Source organism: Nymphaea colorata, chromosome 1 (genome assembly GCF_008831285.2).
Source record: "Nymphaea colorata isolate Beijing-Zhang1983 chromosome 1, ASM883128v2, whole genome shotgun sequence".
Classification (NCBI taxonomy): Eukaryota; Viridiplantae; Streptophyta; class Magnoliopsida; order Nymphaeales; family Nymphaeaceae; genus Nymphaea; species Nymphaea colorata.
This window is the reverse complement of record NC_045138.2, coordinates 30,883,010-30,900,581: the sequence shown is the minus strand read 5'-3', so window position 1 is coordinate 30,900,581 and position 17,572 is coordinate 30,883,010. Positions and strand designations below refer to the sequence as shown.

General features: G+C 40.8%; 1 protein-coding gene across 1 annotated transcript; it reads right to left on the bottom strand.

Annotated features, from left to right (window-relative positions):
• Window positions 1-4,284: 4,284 nt before the first annotated feature.
• On the bottom strand, window positions 4,285-6,849 carry LOC116246060 (protein SLENDER RICE1-LIKE 1-like). The gene has a single exon (XM_031617749.2). The coding sequence runs from the start codon at window positions 6,045-6,047 to the stop codon at window positions 4,401-4,403; it is 1,647 nt and encodes a 548-aa protein (XP_031473609.1). The 5' UTR covers window positions 6,048-6,849; the 3' UTR covers window positions 4,285-4,400.
• Window positions 6,850-17,572: the final 10,723 nt, after the last annotated feature.

Genomic DNA, 17,572 nt, shown 5'->3' with positions numbered 1-17,572 from the left:
GCTCGTGTTCAGCCCTAGTTGTCATTGTAATTCTACGGTGACACGTCGAGTTTTCATACAACAATACCACGTTTAGGTGTCCTTTTTTAAAAAAACTTAATTTGTACACGTTTCCAATACAATGTAGGTGGTTAAATGAAAGAAATCAAAACTTAAACATGTTTTGCTATTTTCATTCAAACTCGAACGTGCTTTTGTAAAATTTTGTAGTTTCTTTCTTTTTAGAGTTGCAATCAATTGTTTTGGGTGTGACAGATGCATGAACACCAAAGCAACTTTTTATTTTCCTTCTTTTCTAAGTTGCAATTAGTTCTTGTTGGTGTGACAGATGCATGATCATTGAAGCAGCAAAAGTTACTCAATCAATTGTTTTGGGTCCTCAATAAATCAAATCCCTTCCAAATGTGGAGCCATTCTTCCAAGTTTCTAATGCAAAAAGTTATATCAAGAAGCTCAAAACAATTTCAGCAAATGCATCTTCATTTACTTCACTTATAATGGTTAACAAGAAACCATTAGCTCACACGGTAGGAGAAGACATATACATAAGCTTTCAAAATTTTTAATTTAAGGAAGATTTGTTGGGTGAGTAGGATGAGTATTTCATCGTACTATACAAGATAAGATCCAAAGCCCCCTTTCCCATCCTTAGGGTTTCGAGCAGCATCATTTTCTTTTTTTTTTGCGGCTCAATTGAAAAGCACTCATGCCACTCGAACCAGTAACCAGCGGCCTACCAACAATACTACATCCCTCAGGCATATGGAATAATCATTGAAGAAAAGTAATACCATAGGAGAAGGAAGCCAAAAAGTTTATGGAAACAGCGAAGTGGACAGCTGCTAGGCGGCTTTTCCCTACGTTTGACACAAAATTCAACATTGTCTGCACACTATCGGGTGAAACCAGCCGAGGCAAAGGCGGATACAATATTTCGCTAGCTAGATTCATCTAGAGTACTTTGAGATCTTCAATCGAAAAAAGTGGAGAACTTTAATAATCTACCAGCATCTCCGTTGGTATCATATTGTAAGGTATGTCCAAGCATGATACTGTTCTAGAATAGCAAGCACCTTCGATTGATTTTTTCAATTTTCCTTCCCTTTCTTTCTTGAAAGAGCCACATTCATGCAAAAACATAGTAAACATTATTCCAATGGTTGCCATATGCACACATATACTATAATAACCCGACCCACTTCCGGGCTTGGACCCCTGGTTCCTCGGATCTCAACTCGTTCTCTAGCAGTTTTGGTTTCAATCCTAAAAAGGTTAGGAACCAGGACAATCATCTCATTAATGGACTCCCTTTATAAGCCCACTAAATTTATGGGGTGTTACAATCCACCCCCCTTAAGGCACACGCGTCCGCACGTGTGGGACCCCAGGTTCGAATGTTGAAACCGACCCACTTCCAGGCTCGGGCCCCTAGTTCGACGGATCCCAACCCGCCCCCTAGCAGTTTCGGTTTCAATCTTAAAAAGATTAAGAACCAGGACAATCATCTAATTAATGGACTCCCTTTATAAGCCGACTAAACTTCTGGGGTGTTACATATACACACAATCCCGTGGAGGAGCTACTCATTGGACACACACACAAGAATGATTTATAGTGTTTTTTACTTTGTAGTGGTGGTCTATGAGCCAAGAATACTAAACCATTCATTTTCATAATGTTATAAATTCTGATTTTTATACCTGGTGACATAATTCTTTTCTGGATTTTATAGGTTTAGGAGTTCATATTTCTGGTTGGATTTGTGAGAAAGATCAACAGCTAGATGGTTTAAAAGCTCACCATACCCAAGAGACAAGTTTTCCAAGAGACAAGTTTTAAGTAGGAGGCATGATAGTGTGTGTATGTGTATAAATAGTTCTGCAGGGCGTCGGACGTTGCTGAATGGTTAAATGAAAAATCTATTAGTAAAAGCACTATAAATTTTTACTAGAAGTACCATGAACTGTTGTTGTTCCATAGACTCATGTGGCTACTATTTTCAATTAACAACAGTTTTTTTTTTCTTTTTTATCCATCCAACAATGTTGGGCATATATATATATATATATATATATATATATATATATATATATATATATATATATATATATATATATATATGGTGGAAGAAATTTAATGATGGTGGAAGAAATTTAATAGGAAAGATGCGATGAAAGTGACGGGTCCAAAACATCTTAATCAGCCGGCCCTTATTGCAGGATCTTGCCAACATGAACAGGAGGCTAGTTCAGTTGTTGCAGGAGGAGAACCATATCCTGCAGCAAATAATTGGTTGGTGAGTAAAGCTGGTGAACGGGTTCAATGTATCAGCAAAGCCTCAATAACCTGGCTGGGGTTGGCTCGAACCCGACTCGGCGGCTCGAACCCGGCTCTTGGTTTGTACCAAGATGAGTTGAGCGTGATCTGGCTCGTATATATCCTCAACCAGCCCGAACAGGAGGTCTTCCATCCAATTATTTAGGATCATGAAAGGCCGCAGATATATTTTTGCCATTACTTCAGCATCAAATCTAAATCTCCAACTACCAATATAATGGAAACCAAGCATGTCCAGGTCGATATCTTGCATAGATTCGTATTGTATAAAAACTAAGGCAATCTCTGTTCCCTGATCCATATTATCAAACATTCAAAGTGCTTCATCTATGCTGGCTTGTGAATCAAATAGGAAAGAAGGATATTCGTCCACAGACTTGCAAACTCCGCAATTAAAGAGTGCTTGTTCATAAAAAATAGTTTGGAGCTTAAATTTCAATTACCAGACTCAAAAATATAGAGAAAGTTAATAATAAAAAGGTGGCTCAAATGTATAAATGAGATTATAAGATTATTATACATATGAGCTGATAAACTAAGAATATTGATCTTCTAATTAAAGTTGTACGTGTTTTACTATTTATGATCTTATATGTACATATAAGATTATGCATATGAAGAATATATGTACATATTATACTGTTCTTGATTGTAAATGTACATAGAAGATTATACACGTGAGCTGATAAACTAAGAATATTGCTCTTCTAATTAAAGTTGTACATTTTGTACTATTTATGATCTTATATGTACATAAAAGATTATGTATATGAAGAATATATGTACACATTGTACTATTTATGTAAAAGCGGTAGTTCCAAATATTTACTTGGAAAAATATTTCAAATTGTGCATTTTCGGTATCCAACAATTTTTCATAATGTCAAACAGCTAGGCCAGTGGTTCATAATGCCATGTATCATAATATTAAATTTAGATACATCAAGTACCACCGGTCTATATTTTTAGATTTTTCCTTGTTTGGACGGCCAGGATCCCTTAAGAACTATAGATCTCATTCCATGAGAAATAGAGCTTGGCAACTTTGAACACTATGTGTGGGCAATTGCCCACCCTTGCCGTCCGCGAAGGGACGCTTCTGGGCCAATCCGAGAGGCGGAGGATCTTTAATTCTCAAAATCGACAGCCATGTGATTGGTGGTCCTACCAAACCCCACCCTCCCGTCAAGTCCGGTATGCGGTATCCAGGTGGGGCCCTCTCCCAAAAGGATCGCGGGCCCCACCAGTTCTAGACCCTTCACATTTTTCCACGGGCCCCACCCCTACACAACGGTACTCCACTATCACGTGCAGCAGTTCTTAGATCTGCCTCCGTTTGTCGAGATCAACGGCTCAGATCTCACCACGGTCAAATACAAATTTCTCATGACAGGGATTCCGGTTTATGACTCTATGGATATTTTTTTTTTCCCTTTTTTTTTCTCAAACAAAAGACATCGGCATTCAAAAGCCAAGACGAGCTTCACCATTTAAAATTAAATTAATTCTGAAAAAAATTAAATATATGATTATTAATTTTTCGTGGGTACGTATGTGCACGTGTCCGGATTGGACGGATATGCCGATACGATCCTCTTCGCCGTAGCTTTCGGCAAGGGATTCAAAATGGCCGCCCGCCAATCACATGGCGGTATTTTGTGGAGCCCGGGCGACGCGGGCCCCACGAGGAAAACGCGACCATGTGATTGAGTGCGACCGCATAGACGGTCTCGGGAGATGAGTTATTAGATCATAGGACCCGGGTACGACCCGCTCCGAACGAGCCCCAGAGTCCTTCCAGCGACCAAAACATGGAAAGGTACAACGCGAGGCGTGACCACCGGCCCGTGGTGATGTGACCTGCCTCCCCCCTTCCCTCCGTAGCCACCGTCCATCTCGAAGATCCAACGGCTCTTTTTACTGCGAAAAATTAGGAGGGGAAAAGTGTACCGGGAAAATAATTCCATTTATTCTATCACTTTGGGGAGAAAGGAAAAAAAGCCCCACATCTTTTTTTTTTTTTTTTCGATTTTCGTTTTTTGGGCAAAAGAGGAGGAAAATAATTACAGCATGTTCTCGACGGCGTGGCCGTCGGGGCAATCGGAGTCGGCGGCCTGCCAAGCGGAAGCCGCTATCAACGGCCGGCTGTGCCAGCCGAGCGTCAGGCAGCCGTTGTTCTCCTCGACGCAGTAGCCGTTGGCGGAGAAGAGCGTGAGCAGCATGCTCGCCTGCTTGAACGCGTTGGAGCCGAGGTGCAGCGGCTTGAACCCTGCTCCTTCCAGACGCGTCCTCCACTGAGCCAGCGTCTCGTGCCTCTCGACCCGAGCCGGCCCCTCGCAGCACACCACGTTGCATATCTCCCGCTGCAGGTAGATCTCGGCGACCGACTTTTCCGGCATCAGGGTGCAGCTGTCGAGCGAGTCGAACATGGTGGAGTAGTAGTACAGCGCCTCGGTGAAGCGGTCCATGAAGCTCGCCTGGTTGTGGTTGGCTTCGTGCTCCACCACCGTCATGATCTTCGGCTTCAGCCCTTTGAGCCACTTGAGGACGGAGTCGATGGGGGAGCCGCGGCCGGGGTCGGAGTACAGCAGCCGATGCATCTGCATGATGGAGTTGACGGCCAGCGCTTCCTTGGGGTCGACCTGCAGCATCCACGGCTTCACGTCGTCGAGCCGCTCGGCCGCCACGCCGCGGAAGGAGAACCGGACATTCACGGACTTGGCTAGCTCGGCCAGCTTCAAGCCGATCTCGCGGAGCGCGTCGCGACCGTCCGGCGACGGTGGTCCGATGCCCGTCAACCGGAGGAGCGGCGGCCCTCCCACCCGGAGGGCCAGGGCTTGGATCAGGGCCGGCCATTGCAGGCCGTGCATCAGGCTGAAGTCCACGACGTGGACTTGATCGTGGCCGTTGAATGCCTCCAGGATCGCTTGGTTGGCGGTGAAGTGCGCGAACTTGAGGTAAGGGCACGCCTCGTAGAAGTTGTGGTAGAGAATCTCGTTTTCTAGAGCAGACTCGGCGCAGACTGCTTGAGTCGGGCCGTAGCCCAGCCGCCGGCTCAACGCGTCGATGAAGCATCCGGCGACCTTCCCAATTCCGCCGGTGCTGCTCCGGCTCAGGAGTATCCTCATCTCCTGAATCAAGATGGCAGCCAATTGGGTGTCCCCACGTTGGACCGCCTCGGCGCAGGACATGAGCAGGTGCACTAATCGGATGCCGGAATCTTCCTCGACCGTCGTGCCGGTGAAATCCGGCCTGACACCGCCGTTGTCATGAGCTGGAACCAGGCTTTCTTCCTCGCCGGCCGCGGCTGTGGTCTGCATTTGGAACCCGGCCACCGGCATCTGGTAGTTGCCGGGGAAGTCGATCGTCGGGAAGTCTTCGACCAGAAACTCAGGCAATGCCGAGGGCCCGAGCTCGCCTATCATGGATTCGACCCATCCGGCGAGGTCGGACGGGTTGTAATGGACGGCGTCGTAGGCAAGGTGGGAGATTACGGGCGGCTGGGCAGCAACCATGACGTTCTCGAGCTGCTCCAGGCGGTGCGCGACGTGGACCAAATCCGATGACTTGACCAAGTACCCAGCGTCGGCGAGAAGGCCGTCGATCTCCGGCGGCGACGACGCTGCCATCTTAGCCGGAAAATCTTTGGAAGGCTGGAAGGTTATCGCTGAGGAAGACGATGAGCTGCTGTTGGAGTCATACTGCTCCATTTCCGCCCAGAAAAAGGGAGAAAGGAAAAGGCAAAGTAAATTAACCAGGAAAAAGCAGAACTTTCCTCTGATTCCAAAAGTAGAATCTGCGAAAGGCAAAGGAACATCAGAAGGGTCTCTCTCCCACCCACTCAGAAGGCAGCCTGCACAAGGAGGTGAGAAGGAAGGGGGAGAAGGTTGAAGGTGGTGAAGCTAGCAGTCACTCTCTCTCCCTAAGGAGGGTACGACGTCACTTGTGATTGATTAAAAAAAGAAAGCTCCCACTCTCCCTCCCCATATGTCATTGTTAGGGCAAGAGATGATGACCTCACCAGGCATGATATGGATGGCATCCCCATCACATGGCCCATGCACGCCTAAGATATGACCGCATGCCAGCACAAAAGCTAATTTCACTTTTGGTAATAAATGACCAACCAATGTCTATATAAGTTATATTTTGAAAACATAATCCTTGCTTTCCAAAATATCAATTGCTCTAAACCTACCAACCAACATAGGGTAGCATAGCATTTCTGTTTGGGTTGGTCAATCCGAGAACACACATCACCAGTTTGATTCTCGTGGGCGCGGTACCAAAATGAAGATACATTAACGCAGTTCTGAACCTTGAAGGCGTGAAAGGGGAACGGGGTTGGCCGGAGTATAATCTTCTCGCTCGCCGGAAAAAATGTATGTCCATATATCAGTTATCTTCCTTCTAAAACAAAACAAAACAAGCTTCATGTTAAACGTGGGAAGGTAAAGCAGCAGATCCGGATGATGATGTTTTTGTGGCTCAGAAATGGTGATGGGCGTTACTTGGGGATGAGGACTATGGGTGGACTGATGACCACACTCTTGGCTCTCTCTCTCTCTCTATCTCCTTTTATCTCTTTGTATGTGTGTGTGTGTGCAGGCATGAGTATGTGTGTGTGTGTGTATTTGTGTGATAGTTACTTATTGTGCCAGTTTCCCCATGCCTTTTCCCTTAAATTGACACAGTTCACTATCATTGTGATTAGGATAGAAATCTCTCCTACAGGGACATAAACGGGTCAGATTTGGATCTGGTCCAGGTGAATCGGTTTGGGTCCCTGTGGGGTTGCTTCACCGGGTTGGACTTGATAATTTTGGGTTTGGGCCCGAATCTGATCTCCTTGAACTATAATAGATTCATGGGCCATGTATTTGCATTAGAATTCAGATCCTTGATGGATTTTGGACTTGGTTCTGGTTTTGGGTTCAGGTCTTCCAGTTTCTCTATATTGAGATTTCACTAGAGTGTACTTTCTAAGTAGATTTTGGCGTAGATTGGATTTTGGAAACATAAATTCAACAATGAAAAAGAAAAATTTTAAGTGGAAATGTGAAAGGCTGATGATAGCTAGCTTTCGGTTGTTGCTTTATGGTTTTTCATAATAGGCCTCCCCATATTAGCTAAATTTCACATCAATCTTTTCAATGCTGCCTCATTTTTTTCCTTTTTACAAACTAGGCTTTGCTTTTCTTCACCATGTTGAATTCATCCCTTATGTTGGCCATTTATGGGAACTGGTAAATTTAAGTAAAACTGGAAAGCCAGGAATGTTTATTTTTAAAAAATGCAATTTGTGAGAGAGAGAGAGAGAGAGAGTTTTAAGTAAATATTCCTTTGGATTCAAATTAATATTTTACCTTCAATAAATATCCTACATAGAATACCTGCACATTTTGGAATTTAGTTAAAAAATCATAATGCAATTAGGATTCAATTGTATATTTAAAAGTCAGACTCGCATTTAGATGTTTAAATAGAAGTCAGATTCATATTAGATTTAGATTGTCAATTTGAAAACCAAAATATATTCAACATGGTATATACTTTTTTCTCATGTTTTCGGTGTATCGGGTATCACCGTCACCGTGTTTCAACTTGTACATGCTTAGTCCTTTTTTTGCGACATGGAGATTTGATGTCTTGATATTTGAAATAGAAACTAACTGCTTGCGAACCAGTTCAGTTTGAACATATATAAGAACGAACGAATCTAAGTAAGGTCTAGTGGGTAAAAAATAATTTTCAAAAACGGGGAGATGAAGGAGTTTTTCTGAAAATAGTTAATATCCGGAGGACGATTGTGAAGAAAAAAATCTTATTATTATACTAATAAGGTACGACATGCAATGAGTCTGCGTAAACATGGACTGCGACAATAAAATAATGGATCTTACGTCGACGCAAACACCAAGAAATTTTCAAAGGAGAAAAACTTTTTTATTCATCTTCCAAAAGAAAATTCCTGATCGAAGGTCCCCAAGTTGGGGATTGAATAATGCATCGGATTGAGAGGGAAAACATGCAAATGATATATTAATAATCAAAGAATGATAGTTTTTTGGGGCGTAGGGAGAGTTGGCATGATTCCTACGAGGGAATCCTTCATTATTTCTTTCTTTTTCCAAACAAGATCAAGGAAAACCACGGCTGCCAACTCCCCCTCTCGTGCACAATCCCCTAAACCTACATTTCCCATATCTAAGATTAACCTTCAGAATATAAAATATGCTCTTCATAATGTAAACCCCTATGCAACATTTATATATATATATATATATATATATATATATATATATATATATATATATATATATAGAGAGAGAGAGAGAGAGAGAGAGAGAGAGAGAGAGAGAACCCATGACCTGTCTACATTAGCCTTCAATAGCCACCTTCAACCCAAATCAACACTTGTCAAAGATATATATATATATATGAAAACCTTGGTTGGAGCGCTTATTTGGTATTAAGTTTTGTTAAAGGTAGCTGACTCCCCATAGTAATCTGATTATGTATTTTATATGAATTTTGATTAGACCTCTTTAAGTTATTTTATCACCAAAGTTAAGTTGGAGTCAAATTCAGCCGCGCCTGTATGGAAGTGGGCCAGATTTAGGCTGCACATTTCAATTGGATGTTGATGAGACAAGCAATTTCAAATAATTAAATGAATTTAACATTGAAAACAGTATTTTCATTAACATGATTAATTTCATCACCTTTTTGTCATTGTTTTTCTTTTATCGTTCATTATATTGAATCAAACAGTCTTCGTTAGATAGTCTGGTAATTATGAAAAATTTAAATCACCATTCAATTTTCTTTCTTATATATATATATATATATATATATAGCGTGCATGAATGTGCAGAGTGGAGAACATAAAGAAATCGTACTTGTGTGAAATTAATTAGCATGAGAAATGTGAAGACCCTAGAAAGAGGAGGAAGGACAGTTGTTCCCCCGGATTCTGAGAAACGAGAAAATGTGATTCCAGAACCCTATGTTTGAACACATGGCACAAACAGGTGCCCGAGTCCCAAAGAATCTCCATTTTTTTTTGTTTTCAAATAAAAGTTTGTGAAGGGGAGAGGAGAGAAAGAATAAAATATCTCGGGACCAACTTTGCTGAAAATCTGAACCATAAAATAAAAGTATTCTCATGGACTGCTAGGTTGTACCTGTTTGTGAACCCGGAATTCCTGCTGACCATGTCATTTATTATTGTTCAATTTGAATGCTTAGATTAAAGATATTCTTTCACTACAATGAATATGTTTGCCCCTCTCTCACATCCTATGCAGGAACATGCTTCATTGAATCTCCACAAACGCCACTATTATATTATGAATTTATTTATAACAAAAACGCATAAATAAACAAATCAATCAATCAATATTTGCAAACTATGTTAGGGATAATATAGAATACAGTCAACGGAAACCGAAATTTAAGCTTACTTTGCTGTATTATTATTTTTCATTTGGGTTATCGTCCCCAACTTGCTTGGTCTATGAATTGTTGGGCCAGTGTTGAGATATTTGATTGGGTAAGCGAATCGACGGGCTGTTAATTTGGTGAATACACAGATTCAAAAAATTTAAAAAAGAAATTTTGAAGATGTTTTTAAAATATTTTCAACTTGACATGTGTCGCTCTTGAATCTGCTACATCGGTTTGCCATCGATTCAATTCGAATATGCTGATTTAGCTCGGTTCCAAGAACATTGATTTGGTCAATATCCACCTGCAAATTCAAGTATATATTCATTAAGTTTTATTTAATTAGGTCTAAGCCCTATGGTTCTAGTGTTGAAGACTAGATTTTCTAAAAGTACATGATGATACACACAAGCAAAGGGTTTGGCTGCATGAACACTTTGTTAGTATTCCATGAATCTATTTTAAAAAAGATTCACAGAACATTGAAGAGCCGAAGTCCTGGTACTAAACATCCTTCAACTTTTTCCCTTGATCTTTTCTAGATCAATGGACTCTAAAGTAGCATCAAGGGGCATAGCGTAGCTGCTGGGTTAAGGGCCTGCATAAAAGCACGTCTATAGTTTTAACATCTAAGTTGAAGGGTACACCGTTGCTATCGTTGACATCGACCAGCTCATGATCTCAAAGACAGGAGGGAAAGCCTCGTTTCAAGTGATAGTATGAACTTCTCGCTCACCCGAAGAGACTCCAGCGTAAGCCTACTGATCTGCCACGTCCTTACCCGTCTCGATTAATAGGAGCTGATTCCTACGAATGCGAGACTGTATAGGTATTAGTCTAAGCTCCAAAGCGTATTTTAACCCACGAGCAAACCATTAAAGGCTCGCATGGAATGTGGCAAAGTTTAAAAACTCTTCATACTTTTTTCGAAAACACCGTTGCAATTTTTTCAAATTTGAAACTTCGACTAAGCATCTTCCAAAGTTTGCAAAAAGATGTCAGTGTGCTCTCCACCGCTTACAAGCTAATCTCATTTCTTTGGTCAAGACTTTTCCAAGTTACAGTGTAAGTCACGGCCTTGCATATTTAATATATTTCTTCCAGTATCCGATTTCGAGAACTTATCCAAAGTTTCTCAGAATTCTCTGCAAATTCTTAGGTACTGGGAAAGTGGCAGGAACTTCCCGGTGAAAGGGAAAACTCGGTGGGAGCAGAAGTAATGGCGACCGCCGGCAGATCATTAACGCGGTCAGCCCGAGAATTCGTGACACTGATTGGCCGAGTGCTGGGCATGGACGTATCAGAAGCCGGAAGGATCAAGTTTGCCAGTGGCCGGAGTCAAAATTGCTCGACGATCAACCGTCCTCAGAAAGCTTTTCCATGGGCCATCCCTGCCTGCGTCACAGGAAACATGCTCAGCGTCCATACGGGCCACCTTACCTCTTCCAGTCAACCGAGCTGTCACACGATACGTGATTCCTTCCTAATATATATATATATATATATATATATATATATATATATATATATATATATATATAAAAAAGCTCGGCTCGTGAACGAGTTCAAGCCGAGTCATTTACTCAACGAGTCGACTCGTTCAAATAATCGAGTTGAGTTCCAGCTCAACACGTAACTGTCGAGTCGAGCTCGAGCCTGAATCAAGTTTGTCAAGCATTAATCAAATCGATATATTGAAACGAGTTTAAGAGTTTGTTGAGCCTGAATCAAGTCGAGTTCGATATCAACATGTAACCATGAATATCTATTATATTCAAAGGAGTTTGTCAAGCTTCAATCAAGCCGAGCTCGAGCTCAACTCGTAACGATGAATATCAATTCTATTCAAACGAGTTTGTCGGGCCTTAATCGAGTCGAGCTCGAGGTCAACATGTAACTGCCGAGTCTAGCTCGAGCTAACTGAACTCAGGCTCGACTCGACTAGTGTTCACCCGTATCATGAGAGACATCATTTAAGTTATTTTATGGATAAAAGAACTGAAATGGACAGGTTGTCGAATGTTACCATATGAAAAAATATTTAAAACCCATCGTAGAAGAAGACAACCATTCATGACATAGTGACGGCTTACAGTACTTTTAACAACATTTAACTCATTCGTAGGAACTTAATCGAAGGAGGGGTGTTAGTGATGAATAAAAGTTGATTGGTGTAAGGTTGAAGGCATCCTCGGAGGAGGGGTGGGGATGTATCAGCATCAAAGGGGATTTTGGTGGGAGGAAGAGGAGGCAGGATAAGACATGCATGTGAGAAGGGGCCTTCATCGGCCATGCATGCGAGGAAATGCCACTATACATGGACAGTGCCACCCACCATGGCCAATCACGTCATCATCATCATATGCTGGCCCTCCTTTTTAACTTTGGGTCGGACATGCCCATCGTGGATGAGAATCAAGGCTATCAATCATCATCATCATCATCTTAATCACTTCCTTTCTATCAATGTCATTGATAGCTGCCTTCAATTTGAAAACTCAAGGGTTTGATGTCAAAGCTCCAATCAGCTGGGGCGGCAGGATTCAAAGTTTAATGAAGTTCAACAGGGATAAGCAGGGATGGAGCCAGAAATTTTTCATGAGAGGGCGAATTAAAGTTTCTACATTTTGACAAGTGCCAAAATATCATTTTTTTAATTTTTATATATGACAAGTGAAATTTTCTAAAATTTACATGTAAATTTAAAAAAAAAAAAATTGAGGGGAGGGAGCGGTGCCAAGTCCCCTATGGGGGCTCCTTGTCTCCACCCTTCGGGATAAGGGAAGAGTGGGAGGTTTGGCTTTTTTTTTTGAAATACCCATAATGCACTGACTTTGAGCTAAGTGACAGACTTGTTAATGAACAGGGGCTCAAATTACCCAACTAGACTCCATTACATACGCACGAATCAGTTTAAAAGTAGATATTATGATGCATTTAATTTTGTGTATTTCATGCTAAATATCAAACAAATCAGGTAGGTTCCAGGCCTCGATTCACTTTATAGGACGAGCTCAAGCCCGGGCCTCTGCATTGAGCAGCCCTGCCAAGTCTGTAGAGGCAAGTCCGAACCAAGCAGCCATAATCGATCAAACCAATCTAATACGACTGTTAATTACTTCAGGTCAGAAACCCCATGAAATTCAATTAACATGTACAGTTTGGATTTAGAAATTCAAGAGTAATGCATTGTTTATTTTATATGGCATTCTTTTGTCTTCTAAAATATACCCCGCATTAATTCCTAACAAGGAGAGAAAAACATCGGCATTTCAAATTCAAATTTTCTTTAAATGCCTAGTTTTTAAGTTATCATGCAACTACTTGTACTGTCATGCACTCTTTCTTTAAATCGCAGTAAGTCCTAAAGCAAGCTTTGTGAACCGTGGATGGAAGGCACACGAGAGACTAATGACCTTTTTTAGAAGCGGTGAAATGAAGAAACGCAAAAAGTAAGTGAAAGATTATCCTTTTTAAATATGAACACAATGGATACCAAATAGAAGACGCCCTTTTTCACCATAGTTTTTGTCCTCTGCTCTTTTACTGAGTTTCACTTTCTTGGCGAAAAGGGCCAAGCCTCACGTCATATTGATCTTGCCCACTTTGTCAATGACTTCAATCAGACTTTACTCCTTTCCCCTTTAAATGACTGAGGAAGAATTACCTGTTTCTTGTGATTTTAAGATCACCCTGGTTCTTTGGTGTAAGTCACTAGATTGGTCAGTAATGAAGCCACAGATGCTGCCTTGAACTCAGGGAAACCTGCGTTCTGCACAAGCACTGAATGAGTAAAGCATTCAACCTATTAATGGCCTCTTTGTCATACAACAAATATTCATCAATGGTGTTCCTGGTCTTCTTCGGCAACTGTTTATGGAGTTCAGTTCAAGAAGGGAAAGCATTGATTCCACTATCAAGAATGGCAGGCCGCGCAGAGTCTTCGTCAACTCTGGGACTGTGGGAGAATCGCTTTTGCAGAAGCGGTGCAATGTAGCTTTCTTTCCTGCATTATTGATCCGTAAGATAAATATATTTCTTGTTATTATACATTGGTCGATTACAACACCTTCACATGCTCTTTGTTTTCTCTGTGTCCTCATGCAAGCCATAACTTTCTCCTAAAAGATTCCATACATACGAAGATCTCTCTTTTGTTTCGGATAGATGTACGTCCCTGTGAATGAACAATTTTCAGTCTTCCAGTTTTCTGCAAGAATCTTCTGCCTTTTCCGCTTTGCTTTTCGCCATTCTTATATTGTACCATTGTACAATCCCAAGGAGCAGTAAAGGCTGCTTACCTCGACGTCCACTTTATTTTCGCATTTATGTTGGGACAAGAGTTCATTGTGGAGCTCGTGAGTTGATCTTTTCCTGCACAAGATGTAGAGCGATGGAGCCTGCAGATATTTCAACGCTGGCAAACAGAAGCTGAAAAGGAAAACAAGTGAAATCTTTTCTTTTTCCTTTTGGTCAGATCAAGAAAGGCATTCCCCACTAACATGCAGTCTTCTTGTTCTTTACTTATTTTTCAGCTTTTACTTTTCTGATTAAATTTGTCAGCTCAATCTGATCTCCCCATGGTTGGTAACTTGGTGTAGTGGAAGATCAGCTTTTGGATCATAGGAATCTGTCTCTTGGATTTATTTGTTTGTTTATTTGGAACTGCAAGGTGGGGTTTCGTTGGGATCCATGTAAATGGATCGATATGAACTGCTCGTCGTTGAGATCTTGAATCTGTTTTAGCTGGATCCTGTAAAAAATTTAGATATAATTAATAGTTTCATAATCTAATCAGAATCCGGGTTTAGTATCTGGCTGGGGTTCCGTAAAGATCTGATTCCGTTACATGTAAGTGCCATATCTAAATTTGGTTTTAAGACAATTAGATCCAAATCTGACTCTGATTCCTAATCCATTTAAATAAAATTCGATTAGTTGAAGTCAGTAAAAGCTGTACCAACCCGATTAATCTGGGCTAATTTACATGATCTCCGGGTTTGGCAGATTCTTACCAGTTTATATTCGTATTACTTGCGGTGGTTCTGTAGTTACAAAATTCGTGGTCTTCATTATTCTTGTCGACTTGTCTTTCCAGTGCTTGCTGGCACCAATGGAAGCCTAAGTCATGTGAGGTTCTCCGGTAAGGTTCCTCTTTTTTAAGTTGAAATTTACCCAAACTACTTAATTTTACTTGATTTAGTTTGTTTCTAACTCAGTTTTCACTTTATTTTAAAAGTTATTATATATATATATATATATATATATATATATATATATATATATATATATATATATATATATATATATGTGTGTATACCCATATTTTTTAAAGTTAATACCCCACCTACACCCATGCCCAATTAACTTAGTTGGAAGCTTTTTTGCTAACAAACGTGCTTATAAAAGTCACTCCTATACAGTGACTAGCCACAAGTGGGCTGGTGTAGGCCCTATATATATATATATTGAGTGAGTGAACAATAACTATGGTTATCTAGAGTCACCCAGACATCTAATTAAAGTCGTCCATCTAAAGCATATGGTTTGTTGAGAGAAAAACAAGAGAAAAAGCATGGTTATTTTGTAGAGGGTTTCAACGGAGTGGTTTTTTCACAGTAGATGAACTCCTCTCTCGAGGTGAGTGAGGCCCTGTTTTGCTCTTGATACTAGTAATGCTCTTGCTTCCTCTCTAGATGATGCTACACTTCTTGCTTTCAAGCTTCCGACATCTTACTAATGCACTTTGAAGTGTAAACTTGTATTAGATGACGAAAATGCCTGTAACCTTTTTCTCCTTACTTTTCTCTTAATTATCCTTCATGTTGGATTAGATAGTGCAGATTAAATGGCAAGATGATTCTAAAAAGATAAAGTCAGATGCAGATGGATGTTTGAGAGAAAAACATGAAAAAAAAAAGTGTGAACAAATAGTAGATGATAAAAACACTCATCATCTTTTTTTTTCTTTGTTTTTCTTTTAACCGTCCATCATTGTAAATCAGATGGTTGAGGGACTCTAAAAAACAAAAGTCACCATTCAATTCATTCTCTTTCTCTCTCTCTCTCTCTCTCTCTCTCTCTCTCTCTCTATATATATATATATATATATATATATATATATATATATATATATATAAAGTACCCGTGCCAACTCCACCAGTCAATTTTTGTGACTCCACCATTGCTCCTATAACTTTGTCCAAGTAATATAAACTCAATGAGGAAAGGATAACTACTTTGGTGAGATTAGCCTGTTCTGCCTACCAAGAAAGCAAACACAACTTCAATCTGTTTCTTTCACGGGTCCTAGTTGCCTGCCACTTCAATAAGCACCTGTGCTTTTGGCTAAATATAAAGTTGGAAGTTCAGAGCAAGTTATACTGATCGAAACTTTCCTGACTCTTATCTTATCTGTGAGGATACCTAGCAGCATTTCAAGATGACCCATCAATAGGGCCTCTCCTAATTCATTCTATGTGGTGGGGCTGCCGATCGACCAGCTTAGGTAGAGAGGTGGGTCTGGTTTTTTGTGATTCTTTTCTGTATTAGAACATTCGCAGCAGTTTGGCGAAGGAACCCTACATTAAGTGATTCTTAGTGATCAACAACTGATTTCCTGTACCTGCTTGATGTTGATTGTGTTACCTGTTCATATGGTTTCAATGATCCAAAGGAAACACTTCTGATCTAGTATAGGAATTGGAAACATTAAATACAAGAAAAGAAAGAAGGGAAAAACTCAGAGAATATTAGGACACGGAAATAGTTCTTGTAGCTTTATTTTGGCAGGAAATCGATCAAACATTCACAACGTGTCCAAGGACCCAGCAATGATCCAACTCTGGCAATTTCCCAGCATTTAACTTCATTTCCTTGATATATTAATGGACGTTTCTGCAGCCTTATTGATGCTTCTTCACCCATCTGAACTGTAGCAATGAGGGCACAGGAGCATTCTTGTGGTAACTCTCAGAGATTGTAAAGGAAAACAAGTTGGTCCATATGGTTGGTCGGAACAGACCAGACTTATATTCGGCCACCTTCTTCTCTGGGCAATTAAGCTGCAGGCGTTACTCCATTTGGTGATGTGGTTGGCTTCTTGTGAACTGAATCTATCCATTAAAGGAACTTCTGTACATTACAGTTGAAAGATTACTTTTCAGGCTAAAGAGAACATGAGAAGTGCAGCAGTTCAGAAGAGGTCATTAAGGCTGACTGAATCAAGGTGGCAAATTGGAGTCAGGCCCCAAGCGTTAGATCGACAGTTGTAGTTCGAGTCTCGCTGATGTCAGCTCTCTGTACAAGCCAAAACAAGTATACATAGACCCTGCAAGTATAGGTCCCGAGAGTGAGCGGCCAGATCTTTTCAACTCTGTTGCAGATCTGGAGTGTTTCCTTCTCTGCATTCTCGTCCATCAAACAAGTTCTGATGAACAACCACTGCGAAAAGCCATGGTGGAACATGCACCTTCATCTCACATCAACAGTTAAACATACAAAGTCAAAAGGAACTTGATAGCTATTTTCCTCATAATAAAAAACTAGTGGTACTCATGCCATCACTGTGGCATCAATAATCTTGGTCTCTGCTTTTATTTTTCAACAGGGCAATAGTTTGGCAAGAGGTTTCAACGTTAGGAAAATAACAATACGATGACAGTATAGCTCACAAAAGAAAAGGGGAATGGATCGATTGCTACCACATGGATTATATAATTGTTAGAAAATCTAATTAGGTCCTTTACATTGAGAAAAGTTACTTTACTTTTTAAGGTCCAATGAT

Excerpts from the sequence above, each read along its gene's own strand:
- LOC116246060 (XM_031617749.2), bottom strand. The coding sequence starts at position 6,047 with ATGGAGCAGTATGACTCCAACAGCAGCTCATCGTCTTCCTCAGCGATA.